Source organism: Pseudophryne corroboree, chromosome 4 (assembly GCF_028390025.1).
Source record: "Pseudophryne corroboree isolate aPseCor3 chromosome 4, aPseCor3.hap2, whole genome shotgun sequence".
Lineage (NCBI taxonomy): Eukaryota > Metazoa > Chordata > Amphibia > Anura > Myobatrachidae > Pseudophryne > Pseudophryne corroboree.
This window is the reverse complement of record NC_086447.1, coordinates 834,778,071-834,800,350: the sequence shown is the minus strand read 5'-3', so window position 1 is coordinate 834,800,350 and position 22,280 is coordinate 834,778,071. Positions and strand designations below refer to the sequence as shown.

The window sequence follows — 22,280 nt, the reverse complement described above, 5'->3', positions numbered from 1 at the left end:
CCCCCTCAGACTTTCCACCTCTCTACAAAATTTCAAACGGACTCTCAAGACCCACTTCTTCACCAAACTCGGCCCAATCTCATCCTAACACTCTGTTACACGCTCACTGTCTACCCCATCTGTGTCACCCCTCCCCTTTAGAATGTAAAGGGGAGGGGCAATCCTCATGTTGTTGTCCTTCTCTTACTTAAATCATCCTCGACTGCACCTAATCCCGTGGTTTTCTGCCACCCTGATACTTATGTTAGTGTTTATTTACCCTGTACATGTCCTATATTGTCTTCAACTGTAAATAACTACTGTCCGGTTTTGATTTTTAATTTATTTACTCTGTAATTGGGCACTGTGGATCCCTTGTGGCGCCATAATAATAATAACATCTACTATTATACAAGTAATTAAGCACCTCTATTTTTATCCTCCACTGGGGAATATGGAATATGCCCTCTTAGCACAACTTCAGGCATCTTGCGTTCTTTGTACTTTTGTTATACAACAGATTGCTAATGACTGTTGTGTGTTATGGAATTGTCAGGCTGATGTGGATTAAAAGATTACCAGTATATAGATAGACTGTTAAAAGGTCGGCAATTAAATAGTCATCATGTGATTCCTTTATTTTTATTTTTTTGACACTAATCCTAACCCACCGCTAAGTACCTAACCTGAAAAATAATGAAGAACCATGTGTCAGCCATTCTGCTCTGTCTCCCCCGCGATGTGTGCTGAGCGAAGGGGGGGAAGGGGGGGGGGGGCGCTCACTTCACCCAGCGGTGAAGTGAGCGATGTAACCAGATTGGCCTGCATGCAGGTACAATCTAGAGTCATGGGCATACACACGGAGAGACGTGTGTTCCTTTTCTAAGCAATCTAGACAGATTGCTTAGAATCTAAGCACACGTCGCTACAGGGGGGTACACACGTACCGATTTTTACTTAATTTGTAAGCAATCTGACTTGATTGCTTAGAAATTAAGCACACATCGTTCCGTGTGTAGGGTGCCGACGACAGTGATGCGTGGTCCCGAGCGTTGCTATCGCCGGCTCTAGATTTGGCACGCATGCCAAATCTAGTCAGGTCGCTTACTTCACCGCTGTGTGATGTGAGCGCTCTTCCCTCCCCCTTCCACTCCGCATACATCTCGCAGAGTGCTGAGCGGGGGGAGAGATGTGTGCTGAGCGGTCTATGATCGCTCAGCACACATCTCTACGTGTGTACCCCCCTTTGTAATTACCAGATCCCCACGTTGGTATGCAGCAGCGTTGGAACAAGTCCTTTGATCGCTGTAGGGGTAGCGTAGACCGATTTGATGATAAGGTCCAGTGATGGGAAAAACGTCCAAATTGTACCGAGGAATGACACAGCTTAGCGGGCCGGTTTGGAGAACAGGATCCAGGCAGACAAGTAGGCTCAAGTCCCAATGGACAGGATAGGCTCAACGCGTTTCACTGGTAAGATCCAGCTTCCTCATCGTGGGGATCTGGTAATTATTTACCCATACAGTGAATGCATAAAGGGAAGTCGTCCTAGCCTTTAGGAATGGACAATTCTAACACAGGAGAACCTATGAAACTCTATCCAGACAAGATTTATTGAAATTTTATCGCCACCTAGTGGCTATAGGAATTCCTTTCTTTTAGATCTGTTACAGATGTTATGTGAAATAAATTGTGACTTTTTTATACAGAGTAAACCATCCTTATTATCATTTTTAATATTATTATAGTATTAACACAAATTCTAATTGATTCATATATTCAGCCAGCGCTGGTATAACATTTTCTATACTATTTAGTTTTGAGGAATTGACCTTCCTCCTACCTGCTGCTGTTGGTCGCGCACCTGCATATTTATTATCTCCCTGCAGCCTAACCCTGACCCTCCCCCTGCAGCCTGAGCCTAACCCTCCCCCCGCGACTTACCTATCCTGAGTGGCAGCAATTCCTCGTTCGGAATACCAGCATCGGAATTGTAATCCATGCTGTGTCAGCATTCCGAACGCTGGGATCCTGACCGCATCCCGTTTAATCAAAACCAGGTTGCCACTTTAAATTTGACTTTGAAGTCTCAGCAGTTTCTGAATCCCGCACCCTCTTACATTTGGCACATTTGTAACAAGTAGGTGTATGGCTCACTAGTGTGACACTAGACCTAATGCCTGTCTCTTCTCTGGGGAGTTAAAGTCCTTATGCTTGTAAAACATCTTCCTTTTTCCTATAGAGACACCTATACATCCTGACAGCCGGCGTGAGGACCCCTCAGGTGTTTGTCTGCCTGTCCCACCATGTTTTGCTGAGTAATAGAATGTGAATTTTCTGACTGGAGCTGATCGCACTAATTACAGGTCTCGTGTCTGGACTGACTGACATGATGTCTAACAAACTTGTTGTCAAGGTAAGAACCGGTTATTAAGCAATCGCTATGTTTAGGAAATCTTTGTCTGTATTATCTTGTTCATGGTGTCTTTTATGCGTTACATACTGTTTGTAGGTGACAATGATTGATGTACAGTATTCCTATGATGTTTTGAAAAAAAGGTAATTTACAAAGAATTAAAAGCATTTCATGATGGTTTCCATAATAAATACACACAGGACCTGATTAGGAGATAGTTTATGTACATGGTGGGGCACCTGCGCATGTGCACAACGGCCGCTGCATGGATGCATGCATGCAGTGCCCCTTGAGTCCAGCCTGACTAAAAGGCTGCCGGGGTGGTCGGAGCTGGGCAGCATTCCTGAAAACAGGGACGTGTCTCCCCCCAGTTTCTCTATCGTCCTAGTGGATGCTGGGGTTCCTGAAAGGACCATGGGGAATAGCGGCTCCGCAGGAGACAGGGCACAAAAAGTAAAGCTTTTTCCGATCAGGTGGTGTGCACTGGCTCCTCCCCCTATGACCCTCCTCCAGACTCCAGTTAGAATTTTGTGCCCGGCCGAGAAGGGTGCAATCTAGGTGGCTCTCCTAAAGAGCTGCTTAGAGAAAGTTTAGCTAGGTTTTTTATTTTACAGTGATTCCTGCTGGCAACAGGATCACTGCAGCGAGGGACTGAGGGGAGAAGGAGTCAACTCACCTGCGTGCAGGATGGATTGGTTTCTTGGCTACTGGACATCAAGCTCCAGAGGGACGATCACAGGTACAGCCTGGATGGTCACCGGAGCCACGCCGCCGGCCCCCTTGCAGATGCTGAAATCAGAAGAGGTCCAGAATCGGCGGCTGAAGACTCCTGCAGTCTTCTAAAGGTAGCGCACAGCACTGCAGCTGTGCGCCATTTTCCTCTCAGCACACTTCACACGGCAGTCACTGAGGGTGCAGGGCGCTGGGAGGGGGGCGCCCTGGGAGGCAAATGAGTACCTATAAAGGCTAAAAATACCTCACATATAGCCCTAGAGGCTATATGGAGATATTTAACCCCTGCCTAATTTTTCTAAATAGCGGGAGACGAGCCCGCCGGAAAAGGGGCGGGGCCTATCTCCTCAGCACACGGCGCCATTTCCTCTCACAGCTCCGCTGGTCAGGACGGCTCCCAAGTCTCTCCCCTGCACTGCACTACAGAAACAGGGTAAAACAGAGAGGGGGGGGCACATTTATGGCGATATTTTGATATAACAAAGCAGCTATAAGGGAGCACTTATTATAAGGCTATCCCTGATATATATATAGCGCTTTTGGTGTGTGCTGGCAAACTCTCCCTCTGTCTCCCCAAAGGGCTAGTGGGTCCTGTCTTCGTTAGGAGCATTCCCTGTGTGTCTGCTGTGTGTCGGTACGTGTGTGTCGACATGTATGAGGACGATATTGGTGTGGAGGCGGAGCAATTGCCAAATATGAGGATGTCACCCCCTAGGGAGTCGACACCAGAATGGATGCCTTTATTTATGGAACTACGGGATAGTGTCAACACGCTAAAGCAGTCGTTTGACGACATGAGACGGCCGGACAATCAATTAGTGCCTGTCCAGGCGACTCAAACACCGTCAGGGGCTGTGAAACGCCCTTTGCCTCAGTCGGTCGACCCAGACACAGGCGATGACTCCAGTGGTGACGGTGACGAATCAACCGTATTTTCCAGTAGGGCCACACGTTATATGATTTTGGCAATGAAGGAGGCGTTACATTTAGCTGATACTACAGGTACCACTAAACAGGGTATTATGTGGGGTATGAAAAAACTACCTATAGTTTTTCCTGAATCAGAAGAACTAAATGACGTGTGTAATGAAGCGTGGGTTGCCCCTGATAAAAAGCTGATAATTTCAAAGAAATTATTGGCATTATACCCTTTCCCGCCAGAGGTTAGGGAGCGCTGGGAAACACCTCCTAGGGTGGACAAGGCGCTAACACGCTTATCTAAACAAGTGGCGTTACCCTCTCCTGAGACGGCCGCACTTAAAGATCCATCAGATAGGAGGATGGAAAATATCCAAAAAAGTATATACACACATGCAGGTGTTATACTACGACCAGCTGTAGCGACTGCCTGGATGGGCAGTGCGGGGGTAGTTTGGTCAGAATCCCTGATTGAAAATATTGATACCCTGGACAGGGACAATATTTTACTGTCGTTAGAACAAATAAAGGATGCATTTCTTTATATGCGTGATGCACAGAGGGATATATGCACACTGGCATCACGGGTAAGTGCTATGTCCATTTCGGCCAGAAGAGCTTTATGGACGCGACAGTGGACAGGCGATGCGGATTCAAAACGGCATATGGAAGTTTTGCCGTATAAAGGGGAGGAGTTATTTGGAGTCGGTCTATCAGATTTGGTGGCCACGGCTACAGCCGGGAAATCCACCTTTCTACCTCAAGTCACTCCCCAACAGAAAAAGGCACCGACTTTTCAACCGCAGCCCTTTCGTTCCTTTAAAAATAAGAGAGCAAAGGGCTATTCATATCTGCCACGAGGCAAAGGTCGAGGGAAGAGACAGCAACACGCAGCTCCTTCCCAGGATCAGAAGCCCTCCCCGGCTTCTACAAAAGCCTCAGCATGACGCTGGGGCTTCTCAAGCGGACTCGGGGACCGTGGGGGGTCGTCTCAAAAATTACAGCGCGCAGTGGGCTCACTCGCAAGTAGATCCCTGGATCCTGCAGATAATATCTCAGGGATACAGGTTGGAATTAGAGACAGATCCACCTCGCCGTTTCCTGAAGTCTGCTTTACCAACGTCCCCCTCCGAAAGGGAGACGGTGTTGGAAGCCATTCACAAGCTGTACTCTCAGCAGGTGATAGTCAAGGTACCTCTTCTGCAACAAGGGAAGGGGTATTATTCCACTCTTTTTGTGGTACCGAAGCCGGATGGCTCGGTAAGGCCTATTCTAAATCTGAAGTCCTTGAACCTGTACATAAAGAAGTTCAAGTTCAAAATGGAGTCACTCAGAGCAGTGATAGCGAACCTGGAAGAGGGGGACTTTATGGTATCCTTGGACATCAAGGATGCGTATCTCCACGTTCCAATTTACCCCTCACACCAGGGGTACCTCAGGTTCGTTGTACAAAACTGTCACTATCAGTTTCAGACGCTGCCGTTCGGATTGTCCACGGCACCTCGGATCTTTACAAAGGTAATGGCCGAGATGATGATTCTTCTTCGAAGAAAAGGCGTATTAATTATCCCATACTTGGACGATCTCCTAATAAGGGCGAGGTCCAGAGAACAGCTAGAGATGGGATTAGCACTGTCTCAGGAAGTGCTAAAACAGCACGGGTGGATTCTGAATATTCCAAAATCCCAGTTAATGCCGACAACTCGTCTGCTGTTCCTAGGGATGATTCTGGACACGGTTCAGAAAAAGGTTTTTCTCCCGGAGGAAAAAGCCAAGGAGTTATCCGAGCTTGTCAGGAACCTCCTAAAACCAGGAAAGGTGTCTGTACATCAATGCACAAGAGTCCTGGGAAAAATGGTGGCTTCTTACGAAGCAATTCCATTCGGCAGATTCCACGCAAGAATTTTCCAAAGGGATCTGTTGAACAAATGGTCAGGGTCGCATCTTCAGATGCACCTGCGGATAACCCTGTCTCCAAGGACAAGGGTGTCTCTTCTGTGGTGGTTGCAGAGTGCTCATCTATTGGAGGGCCGCAGATTCGGCATACAGGATTGGATCCTGGTGACCACGGACGCCAGCCTGAGAGGCTGGGGAGCAGTCACACAAGGAAGAAACTTCCAGGGAGTATGGACGAGCCTGGAAACGTCTCTTCACATAAACATTCTGGAACTAAGAGCAATATACAATGCTCTAAGCCAGGCAGAACCTCTGCTTCAGGGAAAACCGGTGTTGATCCAGTCGGACAACATCACGGCAGTCGCCCATGTGAACAGACAGGGCGGCACAAGAAGCAGGAGTGCAATGGCAGAAGCTGCAAGGATTCTTCGCTGGGCAGAGAATCATGTGATAGCACTGTCAGCAGTGTTCATCCCGGGAGTGGACAACTGGGAAGCAGACTTCCTCAGCAGACACGATCTTCACCCGGGAGAGTGGGGACTTCATCCAGAAGTCTTCCACATGCTGGTAACCCGTTGGGAAAGACCAATGGTGGACATGATGGCGTCTCGCCTCAACAAAAAACTGGACAGGTATTGCGCCAGGTCAAGAGATCCGCAGGCAATAGCTGTGGACGCGCTGGTAACGCCTTGGGTGTACCAGTCGGTGTATGTGTTTCCTCCTCTGCCTCTCATACCAAAAGTATTGAGAATTATACGGCAAAGAGGCGTAAGAACGATACTAGTGGTTCCGGATTGGCCAAGAAGGACTTGGTACCCGGAACTTCAAGAGATGATCACGGAAGATCCGTGGCCTCTACCTCTAAGGAGGGACTTGCTTCAGCAGGGTCCCTGTCTGTTTCAAGACTTACCGCGGCTGCGTTTGACGGCATGGCGGTTGAACGCCGGATCCTAAAGGAAAAAGGCATGCCGGAAGAAGTCATTCCTACTTTGATTAAAGCAAGGAAGGAAGTAACCGTGCAACATTATCACCGAATTTGGCGAAAATATGTTGCGTGGTGCGAAGATCGGAGTGCTCCGACGAAGGAATTTCAACTGGGTCGATTCCTACATTTCCTGCAATCAGGATTGTCAATGGGTCTCAAATTGGGATCTATTAAGGTTCAAATTTCGGCCCTGTCGATTTTCTTTCAAAAAGAATTGGCTTCAGTCCCTGAAGTCCAGACCTTTGTTAAGGGAGTGCTGCATATACAGCCTCCTGTGGTGCCTCCAGTGGCACCGTGGGATCTCAATGTGGTTTTGGATTTCCTAAAATCTCATTGGTTTGAACCACTAAAAAAGGTGGATTTGAAATATCTCACATGGAAAGTGACCATGCTTATAGCCCTGGCTTCTGCCAGGAGAGTGTCAGAATTGGCAGCTTTATCTTACAAAAGCCCATATCTGATTTTCCATTCGGACAGGGCAGAACTGCGGACTCGTCCGCATTTTCTCCCTAAGGTGGTGTCAGCATTTCATCTGAACCAGCCTATTGTAGTGCCTGCGGCTACAAGTGACTTGGAGGACTCCAAGTTACTGGACGTTGTCAGAGCATTAAAAATATATATTGCAAGGACAGCTGGAGTCAGAAAATCTGACTCGTTGTTTATATTGTATGCACCCAACAAGATGGGTGCTCCGGCGTCTAAGCAGACGATTGCTCGTTGGATCTGTAGCACAATCCAACTTGCACATTCTGTGGCAGGCCTGCCACAGCCTAAATCTGTAAAGGCCCACTCCACAAGGAAGGTGGGCTCATCTTGGGCGGCTGCCCGAGGGGTCTCGGCATTACAACTTTGCCGAGCAGCTACGTGGTCAGGGGAGAACACGTTTGTAAAATTTTACAAATTTGATACTCTGGCTAAGGAGGACCTGGAGTTCTCTCATTCGGTGCTGCAGAGTCATCCGCACTCTCCCGCCCGTTTGGGAGCTTTGGTATAATCCCCATGGTCCTTTCAGGAACCCCAGCATCCGCTAGGACGATAGAGAAAATAAGATTTTACTTACCGATAAATCTATTTCTCGGAGTCCGTAGTGGATGCTGGGCGCCCATCCCAAGTGCGGATTATCTGCATAAATTGTACATAGTTATTGTTAACTAATTCGGGTTATTGTTGAAGGAAGCCATCTTTCAGAGGCTCCGCTGTTATCATACTGTTAACTGGGTTTAGATCACAAGTTGTACGGTGTGATTGGTGTGGCTGGTATGAGTCTTACCCGGGATTCAAAATCCTCCCTTATTGTGTACGCTCGTCCGGGCACAGTACCTAACTGGAGTCTGGAGGAGGGTCATAGGGGGAGGAGCCAGTGCACACCACCTGATCGGAAAAAGCTTTACTTTTTGTGCCCTGTCTCCTGCGGAGCCGCTATTCCCCATGGTCCTTTCAGGAACCCCAGCATCCACTACGGACTCCGAGAAATAGATTTATCGGTAAGTAAAATCTTATTTTCTGAGAGTGGCGAGACCTGGGTCTGGGCCTTGGACACGGATTTCCTGGCCCCAGCAGTGTGAATTACTCAGATGGCCAATGTCCACTCAAGTGATCGGATGCTGCCTCTTCAGACACAGCAACAGATCACACGTACCTGCGGTCTATGTACTGAAGATGCCTCCTGCTGCTTTTACCTATTTTCGTGCAATCGCTTCGTCCATCTCTGAATCAGGCCCACAGTGCACTGCACTTGACCATATAGCTATAGAAAGGCTGTGGTCTGCAACCTTTTTCTTCAGCTAGTATGATTAATGAGCTGTATGTGACTTCATACTTATTACACTGTATGCTTTGTATGCCATCTGTTATTTGCGTCGCTCTTTCCTGTTTTAAAAGCGATCACCAGGGCATGGGTGCAGGTCAGGTTTTCTCTCTAAACCTTTTTTTTTTACAAATAGCCCGCAGTACCCGGTGGTTTTGCCAGCAGAGGGGATAAGGCTTAGACCTGGAGCCCCTCCCCCAGCCCCAGGGTGCCATTTTCTGCAAATGTTCCCGCCCTGGAGCTGCATATCTGTCTCTCCCTCACTCCCTGTCAGTGTCTGCGGCGCCATTATCCCTCAGCTCACTGTTCCTGGAACTGCTTGGGCAAATCCTCCTATGTAAAGCCGCCTGGTTGTCAGCGCTGTGCCTTTACAAGACACTTAAGTATTCTACCTTCCTTTTTTAGTCAGTGTTAGTTAAGAAAGAGTGCACTTAGTCAGGGTTTCCTAGTACAATTACCCTGTGATATACATCCAACTATTGTTATATAGCTGTGTAAGCTAGTCCAGTGCAGTATTATTGTTAGTAATAACCTCTGCATTGTACAGACTGTGACTATTTGTGTGTGCATTTGATAGCTGAGTGGTGTCCATTTCGTGTCTTTCACTCAACCTGCTATCCCTATATTCTATAACCTGAGGGGGCTTGATGCGTCAGGTTTTATCTAATATAGGATTTTCACAAAGATATACTGTATTACGTATTTTTCTCTAACGTCCTAGTGGATGCTGGGGACTCCGTAAGGACCATGGGGAATAGACGGGCTCCGCAGGAGACTGGGCACTCCAAGAAAGAATTAGGACTTCTGGTGTGCACTGGCTCCTCCCTCTATGCCCCTCCTCCAGACCTCAGTTAGAATCTGTGCCCGGACAGAGCTGGGTGCATTTTAGTGAGCTCTCCTGAGCTTGCTAATAAGAAAATATTTTGTTAGGTTTTTTTATTTTCAGAGAGATCTGCTGGCAACAGACTCTCTGCTACGTGGGACTGAGGGGAGAGAAGCAAACCTACCAACTGCAGATAGGTTGCGCTTCTTAAGCTACTGGACACCATTAGCTCCAGAGGGATCAAACACAGGAACTCACCCTTGGTCGTCCGTTCCCGGAGCCACGCCGCCGTCCCCCTCGCAGAGCCAGAAGACAGAAGCCGGCGAGTGAAGCAAGAAGACATCAAAATCGGCGGCAGAAGACTCCTGTCTTCAGATGAGGTAGCGCACAGCACTGCAGCTGTGCGCCATTGCGCCCACACTAACCCACACACTCCGGTCACTGTAGGGTGCAGGGCACAGGGGGGGGGGGGGGGCGCCCTGGGCAGCAATTGAGTACCTCCTGGCAAATAGAGCATATATACAGCTGGGCACTGTATATATGCACGAGCCCCTGCCATTATTTTTCACAAAATCGCGGGACAGAAGCCCACCGCTGAGGGGGCGGGGCTTCTTCCTCAGCACTCACCAGCGCCATTTTCTCTCCACAGCTCCGCTGAGAGGAAGCTCCCCAGGCTCTCCCCTGCAGAATCACGGTAGAAAGAGGGTGAAAAGAGAGGGGGGGCACATAAATTTAGCGCAAATTCACTAATACAGCAGCTACTGGGTAAACACTAAGTTACTGTGTGATTCCTGGGTCATATAGCGCTGGGGTGTGTGCTTGCATACTCTCTCTCTGTCTCTCCAAAAGGCCTTGTGGGGATTCTGTCCTCAAATAGAGCATCCCCTGTGTGTGTGGTGTGTCGGTACGATTGTGTCGACATGTTTGACGAGGAAGGCTATGTGGAAGCAGAGCAGGTGCAGTTGAATGTGGTGTCTCCGCCGACGGCGCCGACACCTGATTGGATGGATATGTGGAAGGTGTTAAATGATAATGTTAACTCCTTGCATAAAAGGTTGGATAAAGCTGAAGCCTTGGGACAGTCAGGGTCTCAACCCATGCCTGATCCCACAGCGCAGAGGCCGTCAGGGTCTCAGAAGCGCCCACTATCACAAATGGTTGACACAGATATCGACATGGATTCTGACTCCAGTGTCGATGGCGATGATGCAAAGCTGCAGCCTAAAATGGCTTAAGCCATCCGCTACATGATTATAGCAATGAAGGATGTATTGCACATTTCAGAGGTAAACCCTGTCCCTCACAAGAGGGTTTATATGTTTGGGGAAAAAAGGCAAGAAGTGACTTTTCCCCTTTCACATGAGTTAAATGAGTTATGTGAAAAAGCTTGGGAATCTCCAGATAGGAAAGTGTAGATTCCCAAACGGTTACTTATGGCGTATCCTTTCCCGCCAACGGACAGGTTACGCTGGGAGTCATCCCCTAAGGTAGACAAAGCTTTGACACGCTTATCTAAGAAGGTGGCCCTGCCGTCACAGGATACGGCCTCCCTAAAGGATCCTGCGGATAGGAAGCAGGAAGGTATCCTGAAGTCTGTTTATACACATTGCGGTACCATACTGAGGCCGGCAATTGCGTCGGCCTGGATGTGTAGTGCTGTAGCAGCATGGACAGATACTCTGTCTGAGAAACTGGATACCTTGGACAAGGATACTATTTTACTAACCCTGGGGCATATAAAAGACGCTGTCCTATATATGAGGGATGCCCAGAGGGACATTTGCCTACTAGGCTCTAGAATAAATGCAATGTCAATTTCTGCCAGAAGGGTCCTGTGGACTCGGCAATGGACAGGTGATGCCGACTCAAAAAAGCACATGGAGGTTTTACCTTATAAGGGTGAGGAATTGTTTGGGGACGGTCTCTCGGACCTAGTTTCCACAGCTACGGCTGGAAAATCAAATTTTTTGCCATATATTCCCTCACAGCCTAAGAAAGCACCGTATTACCAAATGCAGTCCTTTTCGATCACAAAAAGGCAAGAAAGTCAGAGGTGCGTCCTTTCTTGCCAGAGGCAGGGGTAGAGGAAAGAAGCTGCACAATACAGCTAGTTCCCAGGAACAGAAGTACTCGCCGGCTTCCACTAAATCCACCGCATGACGCTGGGGCTCCACAAGTGGAGCCGGGAGCAGTGGGGGCGCGTCTCCGAAATTTCAGCCACCAGTGGGTTCGCTCACAGGTGGATCCCTGGGCTATACAGATTGTGTCTCAGGGATACAAGCTGGAATTCGAAGTGATGCCCCCTCACCGTTACCTCAAATCGGCCCTGCCAGCTTCCCCCATAGAAAGGGAGGTAGTGTTAGCGCCAATTCACAAGTTATATCTCCAGCAGGTGGTGGTAAAGGTTCCCCTCCTTCAACAGGGAAGGGGTTACTATTCCACAATGTTTGTGGTACCGAAACCGGATGGTTCGGTCAGACCCAGTTTGAATTTAAAATCCCTGAACATTTACCTGAAAAGGTTCAAGTTCAAGATGGAATCGCTCAGAGCGGTCATTGCAAGCCTGGAAGAGGGGGATTTTATGGTGTCTCTGGACATAAAGGATGCTTACCTGCATGTCCCCATTTATCCACCTCATCAGGAGTACCTCAGATTTGTGGTACAGGACTGTCATTACCAATTCCAGACGTTGCCGTTTGGTCTGTCCACGGCACCGAGAATATTTACCAAGGTAATGGCGAAAATGATGGTGCTCCTACGAAAGCAAGGAGTCACAATTATCCCATACTTGGACGATCTCCTCATAAAGGCGAGGTCCAGAGAGCAGTTGCTGATCAGCGTAGCACACTCTCAGGAAGTGTTGCAACAGCACGGCTGGATTCTGAATATTCCCAAGTCGCAGCTGATTCCTACGACGCGTCTGCCCTTCCTGGGCATGATTCTGGACACGGACCAGAAAAAGGTGTTTCTCCCGGCGGAGAAGGCTCAGGAACTCGTGACTCTGGTCAGAGACCTCTTAAAACCAAAACAGGTGTCGGTGCATCACTGCACGCGAGTCCTGGGAAAGATGGTGGCATCGTACGAGGCCATTCCCTTCGGCAGGTTCCATGCGAGGACCTTTCAATGGGATCTGTTGGACAAGTGGTCTGGATCGCATCTTCAGATGCATCGGCTGATCACCCTATCCCCCAGGGCCAGGGTGTCTCTTCTGTGGTGGCTGCAGAGTGCTCACCTTCTCGAGGGCCGCAGGTTCGGCATACAGGACTGGGTCCTGGTGACCACGGATGCAAGCCTCCGAGGATGGGGGGCAGTCACTCAGGGAAGAAACTTCCAGGGGCTGTAGTCAAGTCAGGAGACTTGTCTGCACATAAATATCCTGGAACTAAGGGCCATATACAATGCCCTGAGTCAAGCGGAACCTCTGCTTCGAAACCAACCGGTGCTGATTCAGTCAGACAACATCACCGCAGTGGCCCATGTAAACCGCCAGGGCGGCACAAGAAGCAGGGTGGCGATGGCGGAAGCCACCAGAATTCTTCGTTGGGAGGAGAATCACGTGCAAGCACTGTCAGCAGTGTTCATTCCGGGAGTGGACAACTGGGAAGCAGACTTCCTCAGCAGGCACGACCTCCACCCGGGAGAGTGGGGACTTCATCAGGAAGTCTTCACACAGATTACAAATCGATGGGAACTGCCACAGGTGGACATGATGGCATCCCGCCTCAACAAAAAGCTACAAAGGTATTGCGCCAGGTCAAGAGACCCTCAGGCGATAGCTGTGGACGCACTAGTAACACCGTGGGTGTTCCAGTCGGTCTATGTGTTTCCTCCTCTTCCTCTCATACCCAAGGTGCTGAGAATAGTAAGAAAAAGAGGAGTGAGAACAATACTCATTGTTCCGGATTGGCCAAGAATGACTTGGTACCCGGAACTGCAAGAAATGCTCACAGAGGACCCATGGCCTCTGCCTCTCAGACAGGATCTGTTGCAACAGGAGCCCTGTCTGTTCCAAGACTTACCGCGGCTGCGTTTGACGGCATGGCGGTTGAACGCCGGATCTTAGCGGAAAAAGGCATTCCGGATGAAGTTATTCCTACGCTGATAAAGGCTAGGAAGGACGTGACAGCAAAACATTATCACCGTATATGGCGGAAATATGTTGCTTGGTGTGAGGCCAGGAAGGCCCCTACGGAGGAATTCCAGCTGGGCCGGTTCCTGCACTTCCTACAGTCAGAAGTGACTATGGGCTTAAAATTAGGGTCCATAAAGGTCCAGATTTCGGCCCTATCCATTTTCTTTCAAAAGGAACTGGCTTCTCTTCCTGAGGTTCAGACGTTTGTAAAGGGAGTGCTGCATATTCAGGCCCCTTTTGTGCCACCAGTGGCACCTTGGGATCTTAACGTGGTGTTGAGTTTCCTGAAATCTCACTGGTTTGAGCCACTTAAGACTGTGGAGCTAAAGTATCTCACGTGGAAAGTGGTCATGCTATTGGCCTTCGCTTCGGCTAGGCGTGTGTCAGAATTGGCGGCTTTGTCATGTAAAAGCCCCTATCTGGTTTTCCATATGGACAGGGCAGAATTGCGGACTCGTCCGCAATTTCTGCCGAAGGTGGTATCATCTATTCATTTGAACCAACCTATTGTGGTGCCTGCGGCTACTCGTGACTTGGAGGATTCTAAGTTACTTGATGTAGTCAGGGCTTTGAAGATTTATGTAGCCAGAACTGCTGGAGTCAGGAAAACTGACTCGCTGTTTATCCTGTATGCATCCAACAAGCTGGGTGCTCCTGCTTCAAAGCAAACTATTGCTCGCTGGATCTGTAACACGATTCAGCAGGCTCATTCTGCGGCTGGATTGCCGCATCCAAAATCAGTAAAAGCCCATTCCACAAGGAAGGTGGGCTCTTCTTGGGCGGCTGCCCGAGGGGTCTCGGCATTGCAGCTTTGCCGAGCTGCTACTTGGTCGGATTCAAACACTTTTGCAAAATTCTACAAGTTTGATACCCTGGCTGAGGAGGACCTTGTGTTTGCCCATTCGGTGCTGCAGAGTCATCCGCACTCTCCCGCCCGTTTGGGAGCTTTGGTATAATCCCCATGGTCCTTACGGAGTCCCCAGCATCCACTAGGACGTTAGAGAAAATAAGTTTTCACTCACCGGTAAATCTATTTCTCGTAGTCCGTAGTGGATGCTGGGCGCCCGTCCCAAGTGCGGACTTCTTCTGCATTACTTGTATATAGTTATTGCTTAATAAAGGGTTATGTTATGTTGGCATCCGTTGGTTGATGCTCTATTGTTGTTCATACTGTTAACTGGGTATGTTATCACAAGTTATACGGTGTGATTGGTGTGGCTGGTATGAGTCTTACCCTGGATTTCAAAATCCTTTCCTTGAAATGTAAGCTCTTCCGGGCACAGTTTCCTTAACTGAGGTCTGGAGGAGGGGCATAGAGGGAGGAGCCAGTGCACACCAGTAGTCCTAATTCTTTCTTGGAGTGCCCAGTCTCCTGCGGAGCCCGTCTATTCCCCATGGTCCTTACGGAGGCCCCAGCATCCACTACGGACTACGAGAAATAGATTTACCGGTGAGTAAAATCTTATTTTCTCTGTGATTTAGTCACCATATCTCTCCTTTATCTCTGCTGGTGCTGACTACATTGCGCAGGGGTTTGGGCTAGAGGTATCGTGCTGCTGACAAATTGTACTGTGTTACCTGATACTGCAAGTTATATCATGTCTGCTTCTGAGGGTAACGGTTCTGGGGCTGAACACACTGCCGGTGTTGCTGAAGCCGCAGATACCTATGAGGAGAATATAGCAGCTTTGGGCTCTGGTTCCGGGGGCTCTTTGCCCCCCAGTGGGACTGTGGCAACAGGGGCAAATAATGACCCGTCGTGGGCCGCTTTTTTCACGCATCTGCATACGCTAGTTCATAAACTAACACCCCCTATGGGACCCCCAATGCCGGTGCAACCGTTTGTGGTCCCTGCAGATAACCCGCCGTGGGCGGACGATTTATCTGCTCAAATAAAGAAGTTGAACCGGTCCCTGTCTACTAAAAAGTCTGACCGTCGCTCGCCTACGTCCAAGGGGTCCTCTAAGCGAGTGCTTGTCTCCTCACAATCCACTGCTGTCACTGACACCTCGTCGGATGAAGACGGAACTTACACTGACCCCACAGGTTCTGACTCAGATACGGCTGATGGGGAGGGTGGTTCACATGTGGATGTTCCTGATCTTTTGGAGGCTATTAAGTTAATTTTACAGATTACGGATGATCCCGAGCCATCCGTTCCTCCTAAGAAACCAGATAGGTTCAAGAAGGTGATTAAACAAGTTTTACCTCACTCTGACCACCTAATTGATATACGTCAGGAATCCTGGGAAAACCCGGGTACGAAGTTTGTACCTCAAAAGAAGATGCTGGCTCGCTATCCCCTCGCGCCGAAGCTGTCTAAGAATTGGGAACCGCCTCCTCCAGTGGACTCGTATGTGGCTAGGATGGTGGTTTCCTGAGCTCTACCGGTCACCACCATCGCGTCTCTAAAAGAGCCTACGGATAAACGTGTGGAGGGTTGTTTGAAACCGATTTACACCCTCACGGGTGCTGCACAAAGGCCCACAATTGCAGCTACTTGGGCTGCAGAGGCCATTGAAGCATGGGCCTTGGAGTTAGATGCTAAAATCTCCTCTGACCATGCTAGACAATGCTTGTCTTATATTGTCACAGCTTCTCGTTATATTAAAGAGGCGGCTTCTGATGCCGGTATCCTGGCAGCCAAGGCCTCTACTACGTCAGTCCTGGCTCGCCGGATATTGTGGCTGAGATCCTGGTCTGTGGATCTGGACTCTAGAAAAACCCTGGCGGTACTCCCTTTTAAGGGAGATATTCTGTTTGGGGAGGATTTAAATAAGATTGTGTCTGACTTGGATACTGCCAAAACTGCCTGTCTGCCAAGTACTGCTCCTTTTGTGTCGAAGGCTAAAGGTACTTCCTTTCACCCCTTTCGTCCTTCAGGTAAAACAAAAGGTCAGGCGTACAACAAGCAGGCCCGCACTTCCAAACCTGGTAAGCCTAAGCCCAAAAGAGCCTGGGTGGCCCGTCAGCTTCCAAGACAGATATGCCTGCTGCATGACGGGGCGGGCCTCCCTCTGGGGGATCCCAGGGTGGGGGGCCGGCTTCTAGGGTATACCCAGGAATGGTTGAAGACCACTTCAGATGCCTGGGTACGGGAAGTCGTCACGCGAGGTTACGCCATAGCCTTCAAAAACCGACCCCCTCATCGATTTTGCCAGACAGATGTCCCGTTGGACAAGACAAAGGCAAACACTCTACATTCAGTGGTACAGACCCTCCTGGATACAGCAGTCGTAGTACAGGTGCCTCTTGTGCAGAGGGGCCGGGGGTACTGTTCTCCGCTGTTTCTAGTCCCGAAACCGAATGGGTCCTCCCGGCCCATTCTCAACCTCAAGGCATTGAACAGGTTTGTGAAGGTTTCCAGGTTCCGTATGGAAACCCTTCGCTCTATAGTTCTGGCCTTGGAACCTGGGGACTTCATGGTCTCCCTGGATATACAGGATGCTTACCTGCATATTCCTATAGCAGTGTCTCATCAGCAATACCTCAGATTTGCGATTGGCAACTGCCATTACCAGTTACGGGTGTTACCTTTTGGTTTAACAACGTCTCCGCTAGTCTTTACAAAAGTCATGGCGGTGATGACGGTGGTACTCCGCCGTCAAGGAGTCAGGATACTGCCGTATTTGGACGACTTGTAATCCTGGTAAATTCCCCAGAACTTCTCCTGCGTCATCTAGATGTGACGGTCCGGTTTCTGAATCCCACGGGTGGCTCATCAACTGGAAGAAGTCATCCCTGATCCCTGCTCAGAGCATGGTGCATCTAGGAGCACTATTGGACACTCGCAACCAGCGGTTGTTCCTGTCTCGGGAGAAAGTCATGAAACTTCAGGACAGGATTCGTTGCTTCCTATCTCGTCCGCAAGTGTCGATACATTTGGCGATGCAGGTGCTGGGCCTCATGGTGTCAGCATTCGACATGGTGGAGTACGCTCAATTTCACTCTCGCCCTCTCCAGAGGCTGATTCTAGCCAAATGGGTCGGCCTGCCTCACCGGATCAGGTCTCAAATGATCTTATTGACTCCGGAGGTCCGTCTGTCGCTGCTCTGGTGACTCCGGGACCAACAACTGTGCAGGGGCCGTCTGTGCTGGATATCCGACTGGGTCCTGTTGACGACAGATGCCAGTCTAAGAGGTTGGGGTGTGGTGCTGGAGCAACACTCCCTTCAGGGGCGGTGGACCAAGGAGGAGTCCCTCCTCTCGATCAATATTCTGGAGTTGCGGGCGGTCTTTAATGCCTTGAACCTAGCCCAGCATTTAATTCAGAACCGTCCTGTTCAAGTACAGTCTGACAACGCCACCACAGTGGCTTACATAAATCATCAAGGCGGCACTCGAAGCCGCCTAGCAATGAAGGAAGTCTCACGGATTCTACAGTGGGCAGAACGCCATCTACCGGCCATATCGGCAATATTCATTCCGGGAGTCCTGAATTGGGAAGCGGACTTTCTCAGTCGCCAGGACGTGCATGCCGGCGAGTGGGGCCTCCATCCAGAAGTGTTTCAACTCCTAGTGGAAAGGTGGGGCCTTCCAGACGTAGATCTGATGGCGTCTCGACGCAATCACAAGGTTCTGGTCTTCGGAGCAAGGACAAGGGATCCTCAAGCAGCATTCGTGGATGCGCTGGCAGTACCGTGGAGGTTTTGGCTGCCGTACGTGTTCCCTCCAGTGTCACTCCTGCCCAGGGTAATTCGGAAGTTCAAGCAAGAAAAAGGAATTCTGCTTCTCATAGCTCCAGCGTGGCCCAGACGGCACTGGTTCTCAGACCTGCAAGGCCTATCGTCAGAGCGTCCAATTCTACTTCCACAATGCCCAGACCTCCTCGTTCAGGGCCCCTGTGTCTACCAGGACCTACAATAGAAAGAAGAGAGACCCAGTGGCGCAGAAGAAATAACTAAATAACAATAAAAACAATACAATTCCCTGTCTTTATAGGAAAAAAATTCGATCCAGGTTTTTCGTTCTCCTTTCAATGTTTCCACATCAGGAAAAGTACCTCAAGGGGAAGAGAGAATATCCTTAGTGCAACACTGTTTGAAATACTTGGTCACACTCTCTAGATCTATGAGTCATACACTCACATTAGATAAATGAATTAAAGGCTCATCATCCTCCACATTTGTTTTCCTTTCTTCACCGCAGTATATAGAACTCAGAAAGAAAATATATTTAGTGCAACACTGTTTTCTTAAAAGCAGGAAGATTTATTACAAAATAACACTCACAATATTTAAAAGAAAACAAGGCATGTAGGACCTCCTCAGAGGACAAACTGACTCTCACAGACAGAAGGATTCGGATCCAGCCGGTCCAACCGCAACAAGATGTCGACGTCCCCACGATGTTTACCAGGAAAGGTCCAAAAGTCCAAGAACAAAGTCCACCAGCTTTACGCGTTTCGGACACTCTGGTCCTTCATCAGAAGCTTGGTGGCATATAGTCCTATAGGGCTTTTTATACCCTCACTAATCCAAAAAGACCACCCCCACCCCACCTGAGAATGGGCGCCAAACAACATTCATCAACCAATCAGATAGAGGCGATGATCCTTAATTTTCTATTACATCACTTCCAGAATAGTCGGAAGCCACAGTTGCATGTCACCGCGTTTGAAGTTCCGTCGCGCAACTTCCGGTATTACCGGAAGTTACGTCTGCGTGTCACCGCGTCTCACAGGATGATGTTCTAAGCGTCACTTCCGGTAATCCCGGAATGACAGGTGCGTTCCACCGCGTTCCACACCAACAGACTCTATTACTCTCGTAGATGTCTTGGTAATGGAGAAGCTCACAACTAAGCAGTGGATATCACCATGGTAGCGCGGTCATATTTCAAAAACGGCACATATTATCGTGGGGTGGCGGTGATCTATTATAAATAAAAACATTCAAATTAATCATAAATACAAAAATAGAGAAAAGAGAAGAGACATTTTATATGATGGATAAAGCGATATTAAATGGAGACAGCACTTAGAGGAAATGTTTTAGTTCAAAGTCCCCATTTAAACCTTTAGGAACAAGAGTTTTAAGGACATAGATCCATTTCATCTCTGCCTTAGATAGTCTGAGATCCATGTCCCTAGTCTTCCAGTTATGCTGTATTGATTGGATACCCCAGAAAGATTTGATATGGCATTCATTTGAATGATGTTTCTCTTTGAAATGAGCAGATAAAGTATGTGACTCCAAGCCTTTTTTGATGTTGTAGACATGTTCAGCTAGTCTGATTTTTAGATTTCTTGTAGTTTTACCCACATATAAGAAATTGCAGTTACACTGTACTACATAGATGACGTTCTTAGAATTACATGTGATAAAATCCCTTATCGGGTAGGTTTTACCATTTACAGTAAACTCTCTTATTTTCGAAGGATTATTTTTGGTAGTGATCTTACACATCAGGCAAGATCCACACCGATGAAAACCCTGTATCCTCAGACTGCTCCGTTTTGTTTCATCTACACTACTCCGCACCAATTTATTTTTAAGATTTGGGGCTTTTCTGTATATAAAGGATGGTTTAAAGGGGAGTTCCTTCCCAATAACCGGATCTTTACGAAGTAAAAACCAGTTCTTCTTAATACATTTTTCTATTTCTTTTGAATTAGAGCTGAATCAACTAATAAATGCCCATCTATAATTTTCATCATTCGAAGACTTGGTCTTATCCTTTAATAATTCACTTCTTTCTATCTTTTCAAGTCGATCTTCTGCTTTAATCAAATCCTCCATCTTATATCCCTTTTCCCAAAAAACGTCCCTTTGTTTCATCAATAAGTTCTTTACAGATTATAGGTTCTGAGCAGTTCCTCTTAATGCGACTATACTGTCCAAACGGTATGCCCCTCAACCAATTTTCGTGATGTAAACTATTCCTATAAATATAACTATTGCAATCAGTAGGTTTTCGATAATTCTTTGTCTGAATTTCACCATTTTTTATATATATCAATAAGTCTAAAAAGACTATCTCACTTCTACTGGTCTGAAACGTCAAATTGATGTTAAAATTATTGACGTTAAGAGAATTGCAAAAAATGAGGAGATCTTCCTCTGTTCCCTTCCAAACGAAAAATATATTGTCAATAAATCTCTGCCAGGATACCAGGCCCGCCCCCAGAAAGTCATCATGCCATATGGCATTTTCCTCTCAGAATGACATAAAGAGGTTGGCATAACTGGGGGCGAACCTGGTACCCATGGCGGTTCCGATGGACTGCAAATAATAGGATCCATCAAAGAAAAAATAATTGTTTTTTAAAATAAATTCTATGCCCCCTAGTATAAAAGCTGAAGTATTCTCATCAAGGTCACTTTGGTTAAGAAAAAAAGACACCGATTCTAATCCCTTTTCACAATCTATAACCGTGTATAAAGTACTAACGTCAGCACTACATAGAATATACTTCTCATCCCATATTATTTCATTAACCCTATTAAGAACATCCTTTGTGTCTTTGAGATAAGCTCGTGTTTTTTTAACCAACGGTTGTAAATAGCCATCTATAACAGCTGAAAGGTTACTGGTGGCGCTATTAATTCCCGAAATTATTGGACGTCCAGGTGGGTGCACAGGGTTTTTATGTAGTTTTGGCAAAACGTATATGGTAGGGGTGTTTGGGGATTGAATATTAATAAATTCATATTCTTTTTGCGTTAAAACTCCATTGTCTACTGCAATCCGAGTCAGCTCCATAAGACCTTTAAGAACTTTATCTGTGGGATCATTCTTTCATTTTTTATATGTATTCCCACTATTTAACTGTTTATGAATTTCTGCCATATATGCGTCTTTATCCATTAATACTACGCTTCCCCCTTTGTCTGCAGGTTTAATTATCAAGTTCTTATCGTCCTGAAGATTTTTAAGTGCTGCATATTCCTTCATGGTTAAATTACATCTAGATTGCTTTTTGGGGGCTGTAGTTATTTGTTCAAGTTCCTCCCTAACAATTTTATTGAAGCAATCTATAAAGCTACCTCTACAGTTCTTTCAGAATTTCTGAAAGGAAGAATTTCCTTCCTAACATCAGAGGTTTTTTGATTGGTTGTATCAATTTTTTCCCCTATTTGAATAATGGATGGTTTATTAAGCTGTTTCAGATCCCTATTAAATTTGCGAATTTTCCTCTCCTTTAAATCTCTAACTAAGGAAGAGGAGAATGTTTTAATGAAAGGTCTTAAATATGCCCCCAGTACGAAGGCTGATCCATTTGATACGTTTATTGATCTACAAAAGTATGTCCGGAAGCTTACCGTGAAAAAGTTTTTTATGAGTAAAGGGAATGAAGGGGATATTTCAGAGGGGAATAATGAAGGTTCCTCCAGACCCCAATATGGGAATAAATCCACATTCTACCCCACTTTCTGTAGAGGTAGCTTTATAGATTGTTTCAATAAAATTGTTAGTGAGGAACTTGAACAAATAACCACAGCCCCCAAAAAGCAATCTAGATGTAATTTAACCATGAAGGAATATGCAGCGCTTAAATATCTTCAGGACGATAAGAACTTGATAATTAAGCCTGCAGACAAAGGGGGAAGCGTAGTATTAATGGATAAAGACGCATATATGGCAGAAATT

At 47.5% G+C, this 22,280-nt stretch overlaps 1 protein-coding gene across 3 annotated transcripts in view; it reads left to right on the top strand.

Moving 5' to 3' along the window:
• Positions 1-22,280, top strand: part of SLX4IP (SLX4 interacting protein) — a 481,037-nt gene that overhangs the window by 44,790 nt on the left and 413,967 nt on the right. For all 3 annotated transcript variants that reach the window (XM_063918550.1, XM_063918548.1, XM_063918549.1), the window contains exon 2: positions 2,222-2,395. Coding sequence is in view for 1 of the 3 variants with exons in the window: in XM_063918549.1 (XP_063774619.1) it covers positions 2,369-2,395 (27 nt within the window). In the remaining 2 variants the exon portion in view is untranslated. The remainder of the gene's footprint in view (positions 1-2,221; positions 2,396-22,280) is intronic.